The following is a 21726-nucleotide window of genomic DNA, read 5'->3' as shown; positions in this document are numbered from 1 at the left end:
ACGGTCTTCCATCTGCACGCTGTTACATCCTATTGGTCAGAAGGCACCGGTAATGGTGGGCGTTTAATGTGATTGGCCGAATTGGCTGTTACTTAAGGCCAACGACAGCTATGATTGGCTGACGTGCCTAGACCTAAGCAGCACATTGGTTGATCTGATTCCGCCTGGCTGCCTAGATGACAGTCAAGTGGTGCTGATGCTGTGACAATGGGAGTCATCCAGATAAGCATCATCTGGACCGAGTGTGCTTAAAACACAGCGGTAGAACACACGCTTCACTCACTGAAACGGGACGGGAAAGCAGCTGGGTAGAAACACGGGGAGGAACCTCCAGCTGTTGCTCAGAAAGGGTAAGTCTAACCCCTGGAAAACACTGCCCTGCCCGGGGCGTCCAGTTAGCTGTCCCTGACGGGGGGCTGGGGAACCGCTCTCAAGTACGTTGGTAGCATGACTGTAAATCCCGCTGGATAGGTGAAGCAAGGTTAATGATCTTTACAAGCTATAAGATGCTTTGCTTTCTGGCAAGTCGCCCAGCGCTGAACATACTGTGCAGTCAATGCAGCGGTTATAGGAATGCAGCTGTGAGTCAACTCAGCCCCTTGGTCGACTGCATTGCGGAGAGAGCATGCCTTGCAGAATAGCATGTGTCTACTTCTTCATACTGCCCTGTAAATAAGTCTTCAATTCCCCAATACAGCGCTAAATAATTCAGCATTTTATTGTGCTACTGTGTACATGTTGAGATTTCAGTTCCAGTTTGATGCATTTGTTGCGAAATTAAGACATGCATTATTATACATTTAGATACCAAAAATGAGCGTGAACATATTTTATTGTCATCATCAAAACTTTGACAGCCATTGCATGGATTTGCACAGATTTGTGGTGAGGTGCTGTGCATGCTGGGATTTGAAGTGTGAGGTTGTGTGCGTCTGTTGACAGTGTGTGAGTGGTTTAGTGGTCAGCTATGCTTGCTGCACTGGTGCATTATAGCCATAGATGTATATGTATGCTGACATTGGTAATATATAAACTATTTTTGTTGCTGTAAAAATGGCTTCCCTCTGCTTTTTTAAAGTTTATTCATGGGAGCATTCAGCCGACAGAAGTTTTTCCAAGAGCTTGCTCATGGCTGCCTGCTGCCTACAGCTCAGCAGGGCCTGGAGCAAGTATGGCAGCTGCTGGTTATCTGCCTGCTGTGTCGGCTTCTCTGGATGTTGGGTGAGAGTCCAGTTACTTTGTGCCCACTCAGTGTAATTCACCCTTCATACAGTATAGCTTGCATCATCATAATCGCCTGTACAGTGGGGCAAAAAAGTATTTAGTCAGCCACCAATTGTGCAAGTTCTCCCACTTAAAAAGATGAGAGAGGCCTGTAATTTCCATCATTGGTACACTTCAACTATGAGAGACAAAATGAGAAAAAAAAATCCAGAAAATCACATTGTAGGATTTTTAATTAATTTATTTGCAAATTCCTCGGGAAAATAAGTATTTGGTCACCTACAAACAAGCAAGATTTCTGGCTCTCACAGACCTGTAACTTCTTCTTTAAGAATCTCCTCTGTCCTCCACTCGTTACCTGTATTAATGGCACCTGTTTGAACTTGTTATCAGTATAAAAGACACCTGTCCACAACCTCAAACAGTCACACTCCAAACTCCACTATGGCCAAGACCAAAGAGCTGTCAAAGGACACCAGAAACAAAATTGTAGACCTGCACCAGGCTGGGAAGACTGAATCTGCAATAGGTAAGCAGCTTGGTGTGAAGAAATCAACTGTGGGAGAAATTATAAGAAAATGGAAGACATACAAGACCACTAATAATCTCCCTCGATCCGGGGCTCCATGCAAGATCTCACCCCGTGGGGCCAAAATGATCACAAGAACGGTGAGCAAAAATCCAAGAACCACACAGGGGGACCTAGTGAATGACCTGCAGAGAGCTGGGACCAAAGTAACAAAGGCTACCATCAGTAACACACTACGCTGGCAGGGACTCAAATCCTGCAGTGCCAGACGTGTCCCCCTGCTTAAGCCAGTACATGTCCAGGCCCATCTGGAGTTTGCTAGAGAGCATTTGGATGATCCAGAAGAGGATTGGGAGCATGTCATATGGTCAGATGAAACCAAAATAGAACTTTTTGGTAAAAACGCAATTCGTCGTTTTTGGAGGGGAAAGAATGCTGAGTTGCATCCAAAGAACACCATACCTACTGTGAAGCATGGGGGTAGAAACATCATGCTTTGGGGCTGTTTTTCTGCAAAGGGACCAGGACGACTGATCCGTGTAAAAGAAAGAATGAATGGGGCCATGTATCGTGAGATTTTGAGTGAAAACCTCCTTCCATCAGCAAGGGCTTTGAAGATGAAACGTGGCTGGGTCTTTCAGCATGACAATGATCCCAAACACACCGCCCGGGCAACGAAGGAGTGGCTTCGTAAGAAGCATTTCAAGGTCCTGGAGTGGCCTAGCCAGTCTCCAGATCTCCACCCCATAGACAATCTTTGGAGGGAGTTGAAAGTCCGTGTTGCCCAGCGACAGCCCCAAAACATCACTGCTCTAGAGGAGATCTGCATGGAGGAATGGGCCAAAATACCAGCAACAGTGTGTGAAGACCAGAAAAGAAAACCAGAAAACGTTTGACCTCTTATCATTGCCAACAAAGGGTATATAACAAAGTATTGAGATGAACTTTTGTTATTGACCAAATACTTATTTTCCACCATAATTTGCAAATAAATTCATTAAAAATCCTACAATGTGATTTTCTGGATTTTTTTTCTTCTCATTTTGTCTCTCATAGTTGAAGTGTACCTATGATGAAAATTACAGGCCTCTCTCATCTTTTTAATTGGGAGAACATGCACAATTGGTGGCTGACTAAATACTTTTTTGCCCCACTGTATATCTTTATCTTGCTACATCAGGCCTCCCCTCTTTTGTGAAACACCTGGGCACAGTCGCAGGAGGTTTCTACACTCTCTACCTGTTCTTTGAGCTTCATATGATCTGGGTGGTCCTCCTCAGCCTTCTCTGCTACCTCTTCCTCTTCCTGTGCCGCCACTCTACCATGCGAGGCACCTTCCTCTCCATCACTGTGCTCATCTACCTGCTGCTGGGGTAAGAGAGTCCCCCTCTGATACCCGACAGCTCAAAGTCTGTGTTTGAAGTGTAACTTTGCAAAGTCGGTGCTGCAGTGATGTTTAATTTGCGGCGGAAACTATAGGCCTACATCAAAACTGAAGCTATTCTTATCCAATTTTATCAGAGAGCTGCACATGATGGACACCACCAACTGGCACAAGATGAGAGGTAGGCCAGGAATGTTTTCTGTAGGCAGCAACATTTGACACATTTCTGATAGATGAAAGCAAAGCATGCGCTTGTTCTCGTTTTACCTTCATATTCAGCTTTGATAATGGTCTAATGTTGGAATTTAGTGACTAAGTGCTGATGCTGCTGACCAGGTTCACAGATGGTGGTTGCCATGAAAGCCATCTCTCTGGCCTTCGATCTGGACAGAGGTGTCGTGGCCAGTGTACCGTCACCCATTGAGTTCATGGGCTATATTTACTTTGTGGGCACAGTCATCTTTGGTCCTTGGATCAGCTTCAACAGCTACAAAGACGCTTTAGAAGGACGTAAGCTGGTAAGTGTGATACAGTATCTCAGTATCTCTTAAGCACAGAAGAGGGTGTGGTGTGTGTGTGTGTGTGTGTGTGTGTGTGTGTGTGTGTGTGTGTGTGTGTGTGTGTGTGTGTGTGTGTGTGTGTGTGTGTGTGTGTGTGTGGGGGGTTATTTAAAAGATTTATCCCGAGACAAAACTGTTAACTGTCCAAATCTTTGGTTCTTTCTTCTCCTCAGAGCTTTTCGTGGCTTTTAAAAGTGTCTGTTAGCTGGGTGAAGAGCCAGGTCTGCCTTGTTATTTCCAACTGCGTGGCACCATACCTTTTCCCTTATTTCATACCGGTCTATGGAGACAAGTTACTACGAGGGTGAGTGTAACATAGAGATAAAAACAATCTACATCCATGTTTATTGTCTGGCTTGAATTGACAACGGCTTAAATGATTTCTTCTACTTTGTTTACAGCAAAAAGAGAAGAAAGATCAGGTAATGAACTGTCCACCTCAGTGATTCTGTTACTCAACATTGTAGGCATGCCCTCCACATATTTTGTATACTTTAATGCATGCTCATTTCCTGTTTACCATTTGTGCAACGTCTTTTTCTGCACGCATGTATCCACATCATTCTCCCCTCTCTGTGCAGCCATGTGCACCAGGATACCCGTCTCACCCTCTCATTTTACCACCACTGTTCCACCATCTTGAAAAACGTAGTGAGACGTAGATCATCACATGGCAAGTCAACAAACCATTGAAATGGATTTAATCTCTAACATTAACTGCTACACCTTCTCTCTTTATTCTGTTGCTTGTCAGAGGTACACCGGCAAGGTATATATTTTAGTTTTGTGTAAGGATTAATTAGGTCCAAATGAACCTGACATTTGCGTGTAACATCGATGTGTTTCTTCTTTTAATGTCATTGCATCAGGTGGTTGCTGGCATACGAGAACACAATGTCTTTCCACTTCAGCAACTATTTTGTTGGTTATTTGAGCGAGACTACTACTACTCTGGCTGGAGCAGGCTTTACAGAGGAGAAGGAAAACCTCAAATGGTCAGAATTGCATGTGCAGTATGAACATGACATGTATTTGTCTTTATTCACATTTTAAAACAGCCCCTTTATCTGTGGTTCTGTAGGGATATGACTGTATCCAAGCCACTGAATATAGAGTTTCCCCGGTCGATGGTGGAGGTGGTAACGTCATGGAATCTGCCCATGTCTCGCTTTCTGCACACCTGTGAGTTATAATGTTAACAGTGATTGCTTGATGGCATCAGCTGTTTTTGTTTTTCAATCTCATTATGAACGGCATTGTAATGGCTCATACAAACAGACACTCTGAAGCAAGCTGATGCTCTCGTCTCACAGATGTTTTTAAGAGTGCTCTCAAATTTGGGACATTCTCCGCCATCATGGTGACGTATACAGCCAGCGCCCTTCTGCATGTGAGTACTTTGTGGACGTCTTACATAAGCAATTATACCTCGCACTCTGCACTGTTTCTCCCTTTTAACGAGAGGATTGTTTAGATTCTAACTATTGTGCCTGGCAGGGTTTGAGTTTTCACCTGGGTGCAGTGCTTCTATCTCTTGGGTTCATCACGTACATTGAGCATGGTGAGAGTCTGCCCAATGTTGTCTCTTTTCCACATTAGAACCTTTCCATTTAAAGAAGGTGCTTAGCTTTGCAGTAATGGTTAATTGCACCCGCTGTTACACACTGTTTCTGTTCACTGCAGTGCTTGTAATTTACCTCTTATGGCTAAAAAAGGAACTCTTCCTCTGGCTTCATTCTAATGCTTTGGTCTTGTTTTGTGTTTCAGTGTTGCGGAAGAGGCTTGCAGCCATTTTCAATGCCTGTGTGCTGTCAAAGAAATGTCCGCCAAACTGCACTCACAGGAACAAAAAGGTAATACCTTGCTCGTCCTTTTCAGAGAGGGGGTCCTTTGTTACCAGTCATTTATTATTAGTAAATGTTAGACATTTAAAAAAATATGTACAGTATGTGTATATATATATATATATATATATATATATATATATATATATATATATATATATATATCTTATATGCAAATATGAAGCTAGAGCCAGGACACCGTTTGCTTAGCTTTGCATAAAGACTGGATGTAGTGGGAAACAGCTAGTGATTTAAGGGGGGGTTATGTGCTGGACTATTTCTACTATTCTAGTCTCTGCCAGGCGCAGTGAATTCCCAGAGTGTCACTGGTAGGTTTTTTCACCTTTGGACAGAGCCAGGCTGTTTCCTCCTGCTTTCAGCCTTTATGCTAAGGTATGCTAACAATCTCCTGGCTCAAGCTTCATATTTCGAGTACAGACATGAGAGTTGTCTGTCTTCTATGACTCATCTAACTCATCTAACTCTCAGCAAGAAAGTAAATAAGGGTTATTTCCCAAAATGTCAAATTATTCCTTTAAGAACTATTTCATCTGTGCAAATGGCCAGTGCACTGGCATTGCTGGCACTTCCTTACAGAGCAGGAGGTGCTCAAAGGGGGCCTACCCAGTAGATCATCTGGCCTAGTTAGCATTCATAAAAAAAAATGTGCTTTCTATTTTTACTCTGCATATATTTGAAAATGTGAAAACTAAAGCACCTTATAATTCCCCCTTTGAGTTAGCCTATAATAAGAATAATGATAAATGTCCTCAGCAGGCAAATTGGCTATCATATTAGAAAACACAAGAAATAGTCTAATCATTAAAAAGATATTACTAAAGTAGTGTGTACATGATCTGGTTTTAATGCCAGAAAAACACACAATTGCTGCAGTTAAAATACAGCAGCCCCCGTGGTCTGCCATGCGCTTTCAGTTGACTGGCAAGCGGCCAGCAAAAATCCCTTATGTTAAATTGGTTACACACATCAAGAGCAGCAGGGAGGGGGAATAATGATTTATGCCAAGAAAAAGCAGCCTGCATGGACTGTAACATAGTGCTGAACACAATTCAGGCAATGATACATTAAAGTATACATTAAAGTATTTCTCTATAACTTTAAATATTCATGATAACAATCAAAGTTAACGTTTGGTAGAAGAAGTTAGTATTTCACAAACACTTAGCTAATCTGCTTCATCAAGAGTGTGTAAGAAAGCAGATTGAGAGAATAGGTTCTCCGGACCTTTAAGAGAAAAACCCACGCATATTACAATAATGCAAAATATGTATAAAAGACATAATGATTCAAGTCTTTTGTTCTTACACGATGCCTTGTTTCTCCCTCTGCAGAAGCTATGGGTGTATTTGATTAACATAGCATTCAGCGCTTTGGCAATACTCCACCTGACGTACCTGGGCTCTGTGTTCAACTCCAGTGTTGACTACATGGAGGAGGATGAGGTAAGGTCACATGTATGCGACTATATTTATACACCCTTTACTCGTAAAATGGCAGCACGTGTGACATGCAGTATTTCTAGTTTAAAGGAGAGGCATGAACTGTCATATAAATCATTTTTTTGTATAAGTATGTATTTTATATTCTGTTCAGAAAGTAAAAATAAATGAATGTTTTATCACTTTTTTGTAAAAATGTTTTTATGGAGCTTGTAAATAAGTAAAGGTTTGTGTATATTCATTGTCCCATTGAGCTCACACAGCATGTGCTGCCCCCTACAGGACGATGTAACCCATCATACTATTCAGAAGTGGTCCGAGCTGAGCTGGACAAGCCACTGGGTCACATTTGGATGCTGGATATTGTACCGCCTCATTCTTTAATAATGAGAGACGGAGAAAGTGAAGCAATAAGGAGAGATGTAAGGCAGGTTCTCCACTTCTGCACTGTGACTTTATTCCGCCTCAGACCGAAGAGAACAGACTCAACCTGTATACAACAATAAACCAACGCGCAGTCTTCAGATTGTGCCGCATGTTGGCTGGGTAATCTATTATTCTAACCTGCCGGGGACTAGTTTTGATATCCATGGAATGATAGCCCACTCCTCCCTCCTTTTCTCCTCACCGCATCCTTTTTTATCCGAGCTGCAGTTGTCAACCCTCATGTTGTGACAGCAGTTACCGATGTCTCACTGTGAGACGCAATCCTATACCTATCAGCATGGTGGAGATTGGCTGCTCCTTTCTGTGGACACATGATAGAGCCCACTATCTAGGTTTTTCAGGGTCGACTGCGGCAGATGTCCTCCAGATGTGGTTTCCCCCCTCACCTCAAAGTGTTTTACAATCATATTTTTAGGTTTGAAGGATTAGGCTGGTGATATTCTATGGCTTTCTTATTTTCAACAAATCCCATGTAAAGACAAACAATACGTTTGCCCGTCTCTCAATACTTTCTGACCTCCCCAGCCTGTCTGTGGCTCTCAGCCCTAATCCTATTCTATACACTTAATTTAAAAAAGAAGGCTGAATTATTTTCTAAAACCTGTGGGCACATCTTTGGATTTTTTTTAAGCAGCAAAATAATACACATGTTGTGCTCTACTAAGCATATATATATATATCTACTGAGCATATATATATATATATATATATATATATATATATATATATATATATATATATATATATAGCAGCATGACAGTGTATGTGGGATTGACACAAAATAAAATGCAGTGCCCACGTTCATTGCAATCAGGGAACATGTCACCCAGGTCCAGGGCAACAGTGTGGTTCGTTGATACATTTTGGACAACAACAGAAGTCAGTGACACAGTAGCATAAGATGCATGAGGCTCTGGCTCCAGAGGCAACACTTGTTAGTAGAATAAATTAATGAATGGTTTGGGTCTTTTCATGGGATTTGTTGGCAATAAGAAAAATGTAGAATATCGCCACCAGACGTATCCTTTCACAGAGCTTGTCTCTCAAGCATGTGTAAGACAACACAGAGTTTCCTTTTGAATGAAAAGAGCACAGGTTATGGTTATGAGGCAGCAATTATAATGTATAATGAATTCCCTTTTTTGTGAATTTTAGATAAAGAAAATGAATCAGTAAATCTATGAACTAACTTTTGTGGTGACATTTCCTAATGGGGTTTGTATTTTGTTTTGTGTTATTTTGATGATTTCCTTTACATTTAGTTATTTGCCTTTGCTTAGAAAAGGTCTTAATCTGTAATCTCTCTTTATTACATTTGAACAACTCTTTCACTCTTCAGTATTGGAAATAAAGGTTTAGAATCAGGGTATTTCACACGTTACTGTAGGGGAAAATGTTTAAACTTCTCTTCCAATAGTAGGTGGAATTATGAAGTTCACTATATTAAATATTTATCCTTAAGTACAGATTTGTATTACACTGCTGCTTTTAATGGTGCATTCATGTAACTAATGAGTAACTGAGGAAAGAATCAAATGAGTGTCTGTATCAGATTGTGTTCACGTTCTGTCTATATATCTTTCTTAAATCTGGAATGTCAAAAGGATTTGCTTCTTGACTAAGATGTAGTGTTTTAGACTAGAGCCCGAATGTTTGTTCATGCCTGAGAACAAGCGGTCAGTCTCTTAGGACCTAATACCACTCAATCCAACAGTATTTTAAATATTATTCTGATATTAACTTTAAGCCCACTTTTTCTCCCTGTAAATGTGAAGGCACTATATACATCTGTGATATTTTTATAAAATTTTACATCAAACCTGGATTGCTGTCTGCTCAATTCAACGTGGGAATAAGCCTGAGAAGATGTGAACATGTGAGAATATCAGGAACACATAGAAGCCAGATACACATGGACTGTGGTAAGAAATAGTTGTTTTAATTATTATTTACAAGAAGGATGTATGGACTGTTAGACAGTCAGTCGTGGCATGAGGGTGAGTTAGGGAAGCATTGCAAAGGGATGACAAAATGTTTTTTCACTCAAAGCAATGGTCCGGTTTAACCTGGAGTCTATTTTTGAGCATCTAATAAGCCAGAGTGGACAGTGTGGGGAAGAGGGCAGAAAAAGGGGGGGCGTTGAACAACAAATGTTGATGGATGGAGATCAGGTTCACTTTCTGCCTCTGTGAGAGGTGAGCAGATGCTGTATTATAAGGCCGCACAACAGCCTAGTCTGCAGGCTCGGGGGGGAAAGTAGAGAAGGGAGGTGCACTCAGCCCTGTTTGCCCCGGGGGCTCCCATGTTTACGACGGCAGGACCCAAGCAGTGTCTCCAAAGCCATCTTCACAAATGCCTGGAAGTTATTGCTTCTCTCCCTTCGGCTGTCCTGCGAGGGGATGAAACACAGACAGATACCTTCACTGAGGACACGGCAACCACAGCATCTCATTTCCACTGCATGATGTGACAGAATATCTTTCGGTGTCCTAAACCACTGAAGGTTTATATCAATCTTTTTTTCTACTTGGAAATCACGATTCACAGGGTGAAAATAACATGCTGCCCAAATGTAGCTTCATATAAATGCTTACCTCCTTGCTTCTTGTTATCATCTCCTTTCTGATCAGCTTTCTTCGGCTGCTCTTTAGGACTCTGAGGTTGCTGGGAAATGAAAGCAAATATTAATAAAGTGAAGCAAAAAAGAATTACAGATTAAGAAGAAAATGAGTATTTTAGACAAGTATAGTAATGATTTTCCTACCTTGGTAGCTGACTTCTTGTCCGACTTATTACCTAAAAATAGTTGGAACATTTAGATTTATGTCAAACATTTGGAAACAAAGTCACTTTTGTGACATTTAAAAAACAAAGAGTCATTTGATTTTTATGTCATTTAACATACAGCTCTTCTGGTATCCAGATAAATTAAACAACATATTTTTTAGACACATTGCTTACCTTTTGTTCCTGGCATTTTGGCTGTGCTCCAGTCAGTTCAGATTTCTGAGAATGTGTGCTTAATGTGGTGTTCAACTCGGTCATTTATGGCCCGTGCTTGTGAATGGCTCTGTCACTGGGGCCCCTTCGAGAAAGAGCACCATGAACAAGCAAAGAGCCCCGTCAGCTGAGCAGCATGAGCCGCAGCTCTGCAGGTCTTTGCTGAGCCAGGCGAAACCTCCGAGCTGACCTTGTCATACTGCCATTGTGAACCCACTGGAACTGTGTGTTCACCTATTGTTCATGACAAGAAAGCATTTTAGTCATGTTACCGGAACCATGAGAGTTTGTTTTATTATTTAAAAAACCCAAATGAGAATATTTTGTTGATCAAATTTGCCATCCTTCTGCATTTTCCATTGTGGACCTGTCAGTTGTGGAAGTACATTTACTAAAGTACTGTATTTAAGTACAATCTTGAGGTACTTGTACTTGAGTATTTCCATTTTATGCTACTTATACTTCTACTACTATTATTATTATTATTATTATTATTATTATTATTATTATTATTACTCCACTACATTTTGGAAGCCAATATTGTACTTAATACTCCACTACATTTATTTGACAAGTTACTAGCAGATAAAGAATAATAATACAACATATGCTATAAATCAACATCATTATTATAATTATTAATACTTATTATAAATGAAGCTGTCCGCAATATATAAAGTATTTACAATGAACCCAACCTTTACTAGCTGCAATGCTTATATTATTATCTATGTATTGAATATATTGAATTATGGAGAAGGGGTGGGAGTGTATACTTCTTCCCAGTCCTTTTCGGACATGTCAACAAAAAAAATCAAGTATTTGTTTTTCAGGTATCTCTATGCTTTCTAGTTTGTGTAATATTGTTATTTTCTGTAAGGCTTTTCTTTTACATGTTCTCAAATGGGTCATTTTACAATTTACATAATGGGTACTTTTACTCTTGGTACTTTAAGTAGGCTATATATTGATTCTAATACTTGCATAATTTTATTAAGATATTCAATGCAGGACTTTAACTTATAACAGTATTTTTACACTGTGGTTGCTACTTTTAATTAAGTAAAAGGCTGGTAAAATATTGCTGATATTAACCAATTGATTATTTAGTCTCTCGAGGACGCCTGTGGTCCCTCAAGGCCCCACTCCTAACATGTAAATGTTACACTGTTATTGGCCTACTTTGTGCTTGTGAGTGTTAAAAAGAAATGTCATTACTATCCAATGAATGTTATAATTCAAGCAGTGTCTGTTTCTGCTCGTTATATTTTGCATTCTCTAATCCTCATCACATTGGATCAAACAATACATCACGTAAATGCTGTGAATCATCATCATCATCATCATCATCATCATCATCATCATGTAGCTCCACATCAGTAGGCTGGACACCGTGTCATGTGAGTTGACAGTAAAAGCAGCGATGGAGAAAAGCTAAGGAAGGTGAGCTGTTTCCACACGTATTGCTCCGTGTTTCTGTTATAAAAATGCAATGTCCCATACTCTGTATAAGCCTGCTAACTGGTAGACTATCTATGTACATTGAAGAATGAGTGGAAAACAGATTTTTATGCGAGGACATATAATGTTGTGACTAACTTGCTAATTGCTAGCTAACGTTGGTTAGCTTTGCGACGTTAGCTGTCAGTTAGCTGGCCTGCTTTTGGTGCTACTTCCTATCCGCATGCTAAAACATGCACAACCCATTTATTCTTTAGCTGCATGTGACTATTTCAGTACACTTCAACAATTATGTTCTGGTGTCAAACTCACGTAGCAAATAATAGCTCGATATCAATCTGTGGTGCCAATAGATTCTGCATCATCACCTGATTCAACGTTGCGGATGGTAGGGTGTGGGGTGACACTCACGTTAGCAAAGCTGTATTCTCACACAGTGGCATTCAATGTAAAGTTTATTAGTTAAAGTAGCTAAACAATATGAACTGAGTGTTGTGTATATTGACAGGAATCTGCCCTGGCAGTGGCTTCCTTTCTACCCAGAGTGCTTGTGGAATGGCAGCAGTTTGGCAGCAGGTTTTGGCAGTGGATGCAAGGTGAGACTCAATCATGCATTAAGCTTTTAATAGTCTAAACTGATGAAGAAGCTATTCAGACGTGTAATTGCTTATGGATCACTTGTAAGTTATTGTGTGTGCTGTGTCACTTCTTTTTCTCCCCAGGTACAATGCTTACCGCACGCCTACGTTCCCACAGTTCCGAACTCAGTACATCCGCAGGCGCAGCCAGCTGCTCAGAGAGAACGCCAAGTGTGGCTTTGAGCCGGGGCTGCGCAGGCAGTACCTGAAGCTGCGCAGTCAGCTGCTGGCCCTGCGCTACGGGCCCCTGTCTGAGCAGAGCAGCTTCAGGGCCAGCAGTGTGCGCAGCTCCCGCACCACACTGGACCGCATGGAGGTCAGACCCAAATAAACCGAAAGGGAGGGGAACATATAAGAGAAAGAATAGGGAGTGAGTGAGAGAGAGGCCATTTATCAATTAGCTGCATAGCCAAGCAACACTTTGGTTGCCCATACATATTAAGCTGAGCAGCTCGGCTGGCAGTGACCATGTACATTGGCAATACTTAAAATGCAATTTCAATATGTTTTCAAGAATTATTGATGGTTATTTTAGGATTATTTGTGGTCACAAGTAAGTTCTGTCTTTACTTGCACTCACTCCTACGAGGTTCTGTCTTCCTCTCCGACTCCCCTCCCTCTCCTCTCCTCTCCTCAGGACTTCGAGGAGGACCCCCGCACCCAAGGGGCTCGTGGTCACCGCCGCTCTGTCAGCAGAGGCTCCTACCAGCTACAGGCCCAGATGAACAGAGCCGTTTATGATGAGAGGTACCCAGAAAAACGCTACACACAGCATTCCTCAACTTGCATTCAACTTCTTGTCTTATCACCTTCAGCAATTGAATTTTCTTTGATTCATTTCTGCTTTGAGCCATTGCTTTTTGGCTGTAATTCTGGTTTGGTTGCACTGAGTAATGATCAGATCACTTATATTGAGTTGTCATCAGTACGAAAGGGTTGTGAGGTGTGTTGTAATTATTATATGCTTACATAGTGAGCTTTTTTTTCTGGCTGCAGGCCTCCAGGCAGTTTGGTGCCCACCTCAGTGGCAGAGGCCAGTCGTGCCATGGCAGGGGACACAACTTTGAGTGAAAATTATGCTTTTGCTGGCATGCACCACATATTTGACCAACATGTAGACTCTGCTGGTAAGTAAAACATTTTGTTTAACTTATTCTTCTTTTAAATAATTCAGTTGTATACATTAAGCTTCAACACCTCCCCCCCCCTTGTTCTTTTAGTCCCAAGGTTGCAGTTTGCCAATGATGACAAGCACCTCCTTGCTTGCTGCTCCCTGGATGGCACCCTGTCCATCATGACGTTGTCTCCCTCTCCTCCCAGTGTTAAGGTGACACTGAAAGGTCACGGAGGTCCTGTCACAGACTTTGCTTGGTCTCTGAGCAATGACATCATTGTGTCGACATCACTAGACGGGACTCTGCGTATCTGGAACACGGGAGATGGCCGGTGCATCCGAGAAGTCAGAGACCCAGAATCCAGCGAGTTGCTCTGCTGCACCTTCCAGCCGATGAATAACAACCTTACTGTGGTAAGTCGTTTTTCTATTCCCCTGTACTAATTCCCTAGTGGGACAAAAACTTGCCCAAGGGATTTGTACTCAGTTACATGACATTGAAAAACACCTGAGAACCTAAAGGTATCCTATGCAATGCTTTTCTTCAAAAAACAATGTATAGACTTGACAAAAGTAATCCCTCTCAATCATCACTCATGACGTACTAGAAGTGCGTAGTGGTGTCTGTATCTGCAGAGACCCTGTCCTCTGCCTGTATTTTCTCTTTTTTATTTATTTTGCTGAGTGCGGGACGTTTGGAGGTGTCAACAAAGAGCGTTTGGGCCCCACGTGGTTGTGTAACCCCCAGCCAATAACAGCATTTTAATTTCCAACCGCTGCTTTGCCCCTCGCGTCTCATACCGACACCCAACTGACACAGAAACAGACAGGATGAAGCTCTGCATTCACTCATAATCCGACAATGTGGCACCTTCCCATGAAGGGGTGTGTGTGTGTGTGTGTGTGTGTGTGTGTGTGTGTGTGTGTGTGTGTGTGTGTGTTTGTGTTTATTTGTGCTCTTTAGAACATAACGGCTGCGAGACAATGAGAAAATATTGTTTTATTCCACTGATTCACTGCTTTGTTCGGCGCTCCCTCTCTTTATTCACTCTCTAGCTCGCTCGACCACCACCTCTCTCTCTCTCTCTCTCTCTCTCTCTCTCTCTCTCTCTCTCTCTCTCTCTCTACAGTCTTTTAACAGTCCCTCCAGGATTTCACAATGTCGCGATCGCGACACTGCCAACCTGTATACATTTTATCATAAATGTACGCTGTAACGATTTTTCAATCTAAAGTCACTGATAGCTGCTGCCATTTCAATCCTGTCGGCTCTCTGCAGTGGGCGGGGCTGCAGAGTTCCCCCCGCGAATGACGAGCGCGCACACACACACACACACACACGGTGGATGCAGGAAAAACCGGAGATAAGACGACACGATGACCTAAATTGAGGACAGCTACGCTCGTTATTGTAAGTGCAATGATAAGTTAAAGTCAGTACTTTATCAAACTGTATGAATGTGTGTCCCAGGCCAGGATAGCTAGATTTATGTAAAGATCAACCAGCCACTGACACACATGTTCAGATTTGATTCATTCAATAAATTATTTTTAAATCCACCAGCCATTTTCATATTATTATACCTACTAAAAAAGGTTTTGAGCAACTCACTGTAGCTGTTGTTCTTCCGGTTGCCGTCTATTGAGCCAGTCAAAAATAGTCGAGGGAGGAGAGTAAAGATGGAAAGCTCCAAAGCTTAGTTCCATATAAATGCTTTTGGGGCTTAGTGAAATGTGTTTTGTCGTTAGTGAAACACAATATTGACCTTGTAGTTGAAAAAGGAGCCTCGTATAAGAATGACATTTCCTCCTATGGAGTCCGTTCATTCGCATTCAGAGATCGCCTATTTTTGACTGGGAAAATGGCGGATAGCGTAAACAACAACTGCTAACGTGAGTTGCTCAAAACCTTTCTTTTTAGTAAACTCTGGGTACACAAACAATGTTCTCAACGCTTTCGTTAAGGTGTAGAGCCCCTGGTGATACTTCGAGCAAAGTTTCATGTTGTGTCAAGCCTTCTTAGTGTTTTAAAAATAGCTATTTTGAGGCTAGTATAAAAGTGCCCCTAGCACTCCCATTCAAAAGGCCATTTGACCGAAAAACAAAAATACGGTAAATCTTAAAAGTGGCGATTCCGTCCTAAATATGCTTTTAAACAAAAGTTTGACTCGGGTACATTCACAAAAAGACCCTAGGTTGCATTTTGGCGAGAGTTACGCTTTAAAGTGCGCCTAGACTCGGGAACAGCGCGAGCCTAGGCGCACACACAGGGACGCGCAGCACACAAACATGCAAAAGATTAAAAATAAAAATATTACAATGTGAAATCGTATTATGATCTGCTCGTGCGCTTTCACTTCACGCACGAGCAGATCAGTTTCTTCTCTCCTTCCTGCTCAGCAAATCCGTATAGAACTAATTCATCATCATGCATCTTATTTTACACGGAACGCTGACTCATTTTTGTGGATAATGTAGATTCGTAAAACAATAAAGCATGCAGAGACAAATCCTCTCAAGAGTAGCTTATTATCTCATTCCCAATAACTGAATGCTTATTTACACCATGCTGACATTAATTACAATTTTTAAATTGAATATCATCTTATGTTACCAAAACAAAAGTGGTAAATGTCCTGGATCATTTTGTTTTTTACTTTTTCACTGGCAAATACTTGAATTGATGAGCAGAATGTTAAATGAAAGCAGAGTTGTGCACATTATGGCTCATTAAACAGAACATGAGGGAAATGGATATTTGTTTTAACCGACAGTACCAACAACAACCGACATTATGACAGGAAAAAACGTGTTTTTCTGGTTTGAACAGGTTTAACTGGTCTGTCTGTCAGAGCATCCCTGTGTTGGTCTCATCTGCCTGAACACAAGACAACAGTAGCTTTCCGTTGGATTACACAGTGTTAGACCTCCAAAGAAATATTATATATTTTACAAAGATCAACCTGTGCTGGTTTTCACTAGTCTAGTCACTGCACCAGCCCCAACACTACAACCAGTGCTTTCCCCAGTCAGTTCATTAGTGCTGCCTTGTGGATATAAATAATGAAGATCCTCACTCCCAGTTCTGTGTTGCAGGTGGGAAACAGCAAGCACCACCTGCAGGTGGTGAACATCTCGACTGGGAAGAAGGTGAAGGGGGGCTCCAGTAAGCTGACAGGCCGCGTGCTGTCTCTTTCCTTTGATGCTCCAGGGAGGATCCTTTGGGCTGGTGATGACAGGGGGAGCATCTTTTCCTTCCTCTTTGACATGGCCACAGGTACATTCACAACATTTCCATTTGGCAGAGGGCAAAGTGTGCAGTGACTGAATCACAAATCATAGTTTAGTGTTTGAATCATGCACTCAATCATGCACTGAATGTTGTCTCTTCCCCACAGGGAAGCTGACCAAAGCCAAGCGTCTGGTGGTGAGTGAAGGCAGCTCCATCTGCAGCATCTCTGCCCGGTCCTGGATTAGCCGAGAGGCCAGAGACCCCTCCCTGCTGATCAACGCCTGTGTCAATAAGCTGCTGCTGTACAGGTGAGTCTGTTAGGGCACGTCACTGTTTATTAACGGGCAGTTTTGTCTCGGGATGCAGCGATTTCACTATTAACCGCGCTTTAAAACGTCACGGTTAATTAGTCGCGAAGGCTCCGCTACACCGAGTGTTAACTGACTGCACGTAATGTGTAGAGTGTGTAGTTCTTATTAAACCTCCTTCACATTATAAATGCTCACACACACACACACACACACACACACACACAGCACATAGTTAGACATGTGAAATCAGACGCCGGTCATAGCGAGTATTGACTGTCAGAGTGATGTACAATGGTGTCCCGTGTTGGGATAATGCTGCAAATTCTTAATGTTATATCAAGTAAAAAAAACACCAGGAAAACGCAGAGCAGAACCAGCCCCTGACCTCATGACAGCTGCATCTGCAACGGGGGAATTAAACCCAAGTTGGTAAGCTTGCTAGGGACTTTATTGTTTAACGTTGTTGTTAATTGCTTTTTAGCTTGTTAACGTTACCAGTTAGCGTTAGCCTGACAAATGTTAACGGTAGCTTTTCAGTTGCATTTACAGTGAGCGAGCTGACGATAACGTTAAAGCGTCAAAGAGCTCAAAAGAGTCAAAACTCAACTCAAACTCAACGGCTCAAATCATGTAAGTGACGTTACCACTTCACGTGCCTTACTTTCTCATCTTCATCCCCTATGGTACATCAGGCTTAGGATTGAACAATGTTGGAAAATAATCTAATTGCGACCTTTTTTGTGTTTATTTTTAAGCTCTTTATCTGCTATATTATTCAACGAAGACAAACGATGAATCATTGCATGAGTTTATATGAATGACATATTATTATTTATTTATAAACTACTTCAATCACAGTGATTTGTTGAACGTCTCGTAAACATGTAATAATTACCATGTCAACATAAAGCACTGACAAATAAGCCTGGTGTAAACATAATATAAACGTCAGTAACAAATCCCACAAACTAAAGTGCAGATTGCAGAAATGAACTTTTTTTTTTAAAACACTGTCTGTGAACTTTACTGGACAGTCTTTAAATATGTATATGTGCACAATGAGTATGGCACTGTCAGCCATAGTGATCCTACGGCTTGACCACTTCAGTTATAGCAGCATAAAAAACATTTTTTGTGTAGCTCCGGTATGGCGACCTGGCTTAAATATGTGCGGGAGGGCATGTTGTACCGCTCATCCTGTGTATTTATCAAAGCCGTCATCGTACTGAGGTACATCATATCTTTTGCGATAAAATTTGTTACTGCTTGAATCATTTCCACATTCGGTTTGGAAAAAGATATCTCTCCCATCAGATTTTGTCCTTGGCAACATGCTGCATGTCTGGCAGCTCCTCCAACTTTTAGACTCACCAGCAAGCAGGGCCATTTGTAGCTTTTTGGGGGCCCTGTACAAACTTGTTTTGCATAGGGCACCCAAAAAGGGCCAACTTCTTCTCAAGAAGGACAAAGACATTTACATAAGAAGGTTGATGATTGATCCTATAGCCTAATTGTTTTCATAACATTCAAAACTGTTACTGTTATTTCTGTTTCAAAAGGCAGCAATAAATAGCACATTAAAATATAGTAGGGCTGTCAATCGATTAAAAATGTAATCTAATTAATTACATACTCTGTGATTAATTAATCAAAATTAATCACATACATAATTAACGGTGCCTGAACCGATACTTTTTAAGAAAGTAAAAAAACAAAAGAAAAAAAGGGTACTAAACAACAGTCGGTGACAGTAAAGAACGGCTTGTTTATTGCTAAGGCCATATGGTCAAAATTAAATGATTTAATAATAATGTATAACAATAACTTATTTCACTAGTAAATTGCTGTTGAACGACAAAAACAACAACCAGATAGGAAAAGGACATTTACAGTAACTTCAAATGCACCACGAGGCTGTAGTTTACCAGTTTCATTGAACGCACCATCTGTGTTGTTTCTCCGACGGCAGCTCCAGATTGTTACATCCCGGTGTTGAATCCTCTACAGTAAAACACAGTCAAACTTTACACCGTTTAGCGTTAGCTGTCAGCATTTTAACCGTGTTTATCCAGCTACTAGCTAGCAGTAGGCTAACGTTAGCTGCTGTCGAGTATTGTGTTATTAGCGTGACGTGCAGCAGTGTTTGTGTTGCCTGTAATGTCTGTTTCAGAGCAGCAGAGAGAAGCGCAGACATATCAGTGGCACCAGATTTTCGTCTGTATGCAAACGTCAATATGGAATGGGTTAATCTGCGTTTAATTTTTTTAACGCGTTAATTTCGATTAATTAATCTGAGAAAAAATAACGCGTTAAAAAAATTTGACAGCCCTAAAATATAGTATTCCTATGAATTTATACATTAGCAGTGTTGTGATATTAAATAATGCATAATAATCGTGAAACGGTGATTATTCCTCAGATAATCGTACCAACAAAATCTATAATCGTTGCATCCCTGGTTTTGTCTCCGCTGTGCTGAGATATAATTTAAAGCCAGCTTCAGCGGTGTAGCATGTACTGTATGTGAATATGTATTTACATTGATGGCAGGGTGGTGGACAATGATGGTACTCTACAGCTAAAGAGGAGCTTCCCTATCCAGCATGGTTCCCAGCACGTTCACAGCATCTTCTGCCCCCTCATGTCTTTCAGACAGGGGGCCTGTGTAGGTAAGAAGTCTCTCTGTGTTCCTGCTGTGATATTAGAATAGAAAATTAGACCACAGTTCATTATACAGTATGCTGCAGGCTATATAGTGTGAAAAAGAGATGCTTTTGGATTAAAAGAAAAACCAAAATAGCAACCTGTTCAGCAAATAACCTACCGTTTTGTAATGTATTTTTGAGTGAATTATATCAGCTTTGTAAAAGCATTCATCTACCAAAAGGCTGTAGAATTTCAGCATATAATCAATTGTTTAAAGTTATACAGCATGCTGTTTGCGTAATATGTAACTGCTCTACCTCAGAGCTTCACCTACTTTCCTCACCTTTTATTATTTCCTAACAATCAACAGTTCATTTCATTCAAGGCTAGTCTGTGTTTAAATTATCAGGTTTGTGTCTCCAATTACCAGAAGCATCTCACTCATGAATATACCCTTAAGAATCTTCAGTTAGGGACGAGTTGTAATTTCCTTTCAGCCACTGAGGTTTTGCAACATGGTTGCTTACATTATTTTACATTTTATGTGTGCTTACAAGTGATTTTAATACTGTCTCTTGAGATTGTTTAGGAGCAGTGTAAACTATTGAGATACCCATTTTCAAATTCAAAATGAATTGTTATCTTATATGTTATAGTATTGTTATATTGTTATGTGTATAAGCCATTCATCATTTATGTATCTAGTTGTCCTTGTATTTTCTCTTTACCCTTTTTAACTTCTTGACCTTTTTGATTTTTCCCTCCGACACAGTGACTGGCAGCGAGGATGCCTGTGTCTACTTCTTCGACGTAGAACGCAATACCAAGGCAATAGTGAACAAGTTACAGGGTCACGGGGGACCAGTGCTGGATGTCAGCTTCAACTGTGACGAGAGTTTACTGGCATCCGCCGATTCCACCGGCATGGTCATCATCTGGAGGCGGGAGCAAAAGTGACTGATCCACAAATGCTTCCATCCACTCCATACAAATGGCCCTGCCGCTCCTTAACCGTCCAATAACATGTCTGTAGAGTTTCACTGGAATGTAACAGGCCTCATTAAACGTTTAATGTAATGATAACTCAAGTGCAATCAGATAGTGTGTGTGTGTGTGTGTGTGTGTGTGTGTGTGTGCGTGCGCTTCTACAGTTGCATCTGAGAAATTGCTTTTTAACAAAGAAAAAAAGAACACTACACCCATGCATGTGTCATGGCTTACCTCTGAATTGAAACGTAATCTTCCAGAGAAAACAGGTCCAACTCTTTGTATCACACTGATAGTCCCTGTGGCATAGATATAGTTCACTATTTATGTAACTGTTAACTCAAGCAGTGTAAACAAGTGTAGTAATACCGTTTTATTTGCTTTCAGTTCTGCAATTGCCTGTTTGCATTTAAGACCATGTGCATGACATTGAAGTGTGTGTGTGTGTGTGTGTGTGTGTGTGTGTGTGTGTAATTTATTTAATGCACATACAGAATAAACTACTGTAACTGTCAGCAGTCTTTGTTTTGTCTTTTAACTAAATGTTTGAAACAAAAGGAAATGGTAATAGCAGCTTCATGTAGTAGGGTGGTCAAACCTACAGTGTAGGAGAGTGTTAGTCATTGTGTGGGTCTTCAAGATCTACACAGGATTCCCCCTACATCAATGACTAAAAGGTGTGTAAATGTACTGTTGCATTTGTGTTATGAGATAAGATGTGGGATTTTTGGTTTTGAAATTGTAAAAGTATATGGTCTTAAAGGTTCAATAATATTTGACATTTTCAGTGTTCTAACTGAGAAAAAAACATTCAATTCCTTTGCCTATGCGGACATCATTCATAATAATCACATTGATAATTATGGTTTTAGGCGTGGCTCTATGGATG

The 21726-nt window shown here is 41.0% G+C and overlaps 2 protein-coding genes across 4 annotated transcripts; both read left to right on the top strand.

Annotated features, from left to right (window-relative positions):
• Nucleotides 1–1085: 1085 nt before the first annotated feature.
• Nucleotides 1086–8085, top strand: LOC144520351 (protein-serine O-palmitoleoyltransferase porcupine-like). 3 transcript variants are annotated; one of them, XM_078254026.1, is made up of 14 exons: nucleotides 1086–1221; nucleotides 2934–3126; nucleotides 3275–3318; nucleotides 3474–3655; nucleotides 3871–4001; nucleotides 4099–4119; nucleotides 4452–4466; nucleotides 4567–4692; nucleotides 4779–4879; nucleotides 5011–5087; nucleotides 5195–5258; nucleotides 5465–5550; nucleotides 6894–7004; nucleotides 7284–8085. In XM_078254026.1, exons 1-14 carry the CDS (start codon nucleotides 1086–1088, stop codon nucleotides 7383–7385), a joined length of 1389 nt encoding a protein of 462 aa, XP_078110152.1. In that variant the 3' UTR covers nucleotides 7386–8085. The 3 variants fall into 3 exon arrangements, with proteins under 3 accessions (XP_078110152.1, XP_078110151.1, XP_078110153.1); XM_078254025.1 differs by lacking the exon at nucleotides 4452–4466; XM_078254027.1 differs by lacking the exons at nucleotides 4099–4119; nucleotides 4452–4466.
• A 3699-nt stretch (nucleotides 8086–11784) lies between these two features.
• Nucleotides 11785–21352, top strand: wdr13 (WD repeat domain 13). The gene is made up of 10 exons (XM_078255576.1): nucleotides 11785–11891; nucleotides 12418–12505; nucleotides 12632–12863; nucleotides 13185–13294; nucleotides 13544–13674; nucleotides 13768–14075; nucleotides 16758–16938; nucleotides 17060–17201; nucleotides 19755–19873; nucleotides 20623–21352. The coding sequence occupies exons 2-10, from the start codon at nucleotides 12465–12467 to the stop codon at nucleotides 20805–20807; spliced, it is 1449 nt and encodes a 482-aa protein (XP_078111702.1). The 5' UTR covers nucleotides 11785–11891; nucleotides 12418–12464; the 3' UTR covers nucleotides 20808–21352.
• Nucleotides 21353–21726: the final 374 nt, after the last annotated feature.

Source organism: Sander vitreus, chromosome 7 (genome assembly GCF_031162955.1).
Source record: "Sander vitreus isolate 19-12246 chromosome 7, sanVit1, whole genome shotgun sequence".
Lineage (NCBI taxonomy): Eukaryota > Metazoa > Chordata > Actinopteri > Perciformes > Percidae > Sander > Sander vitreus.
Note: the sequence above shows the minus strand (reverse complement) of the source record. Positions and strands in the feature narration are given on the sequence as shown.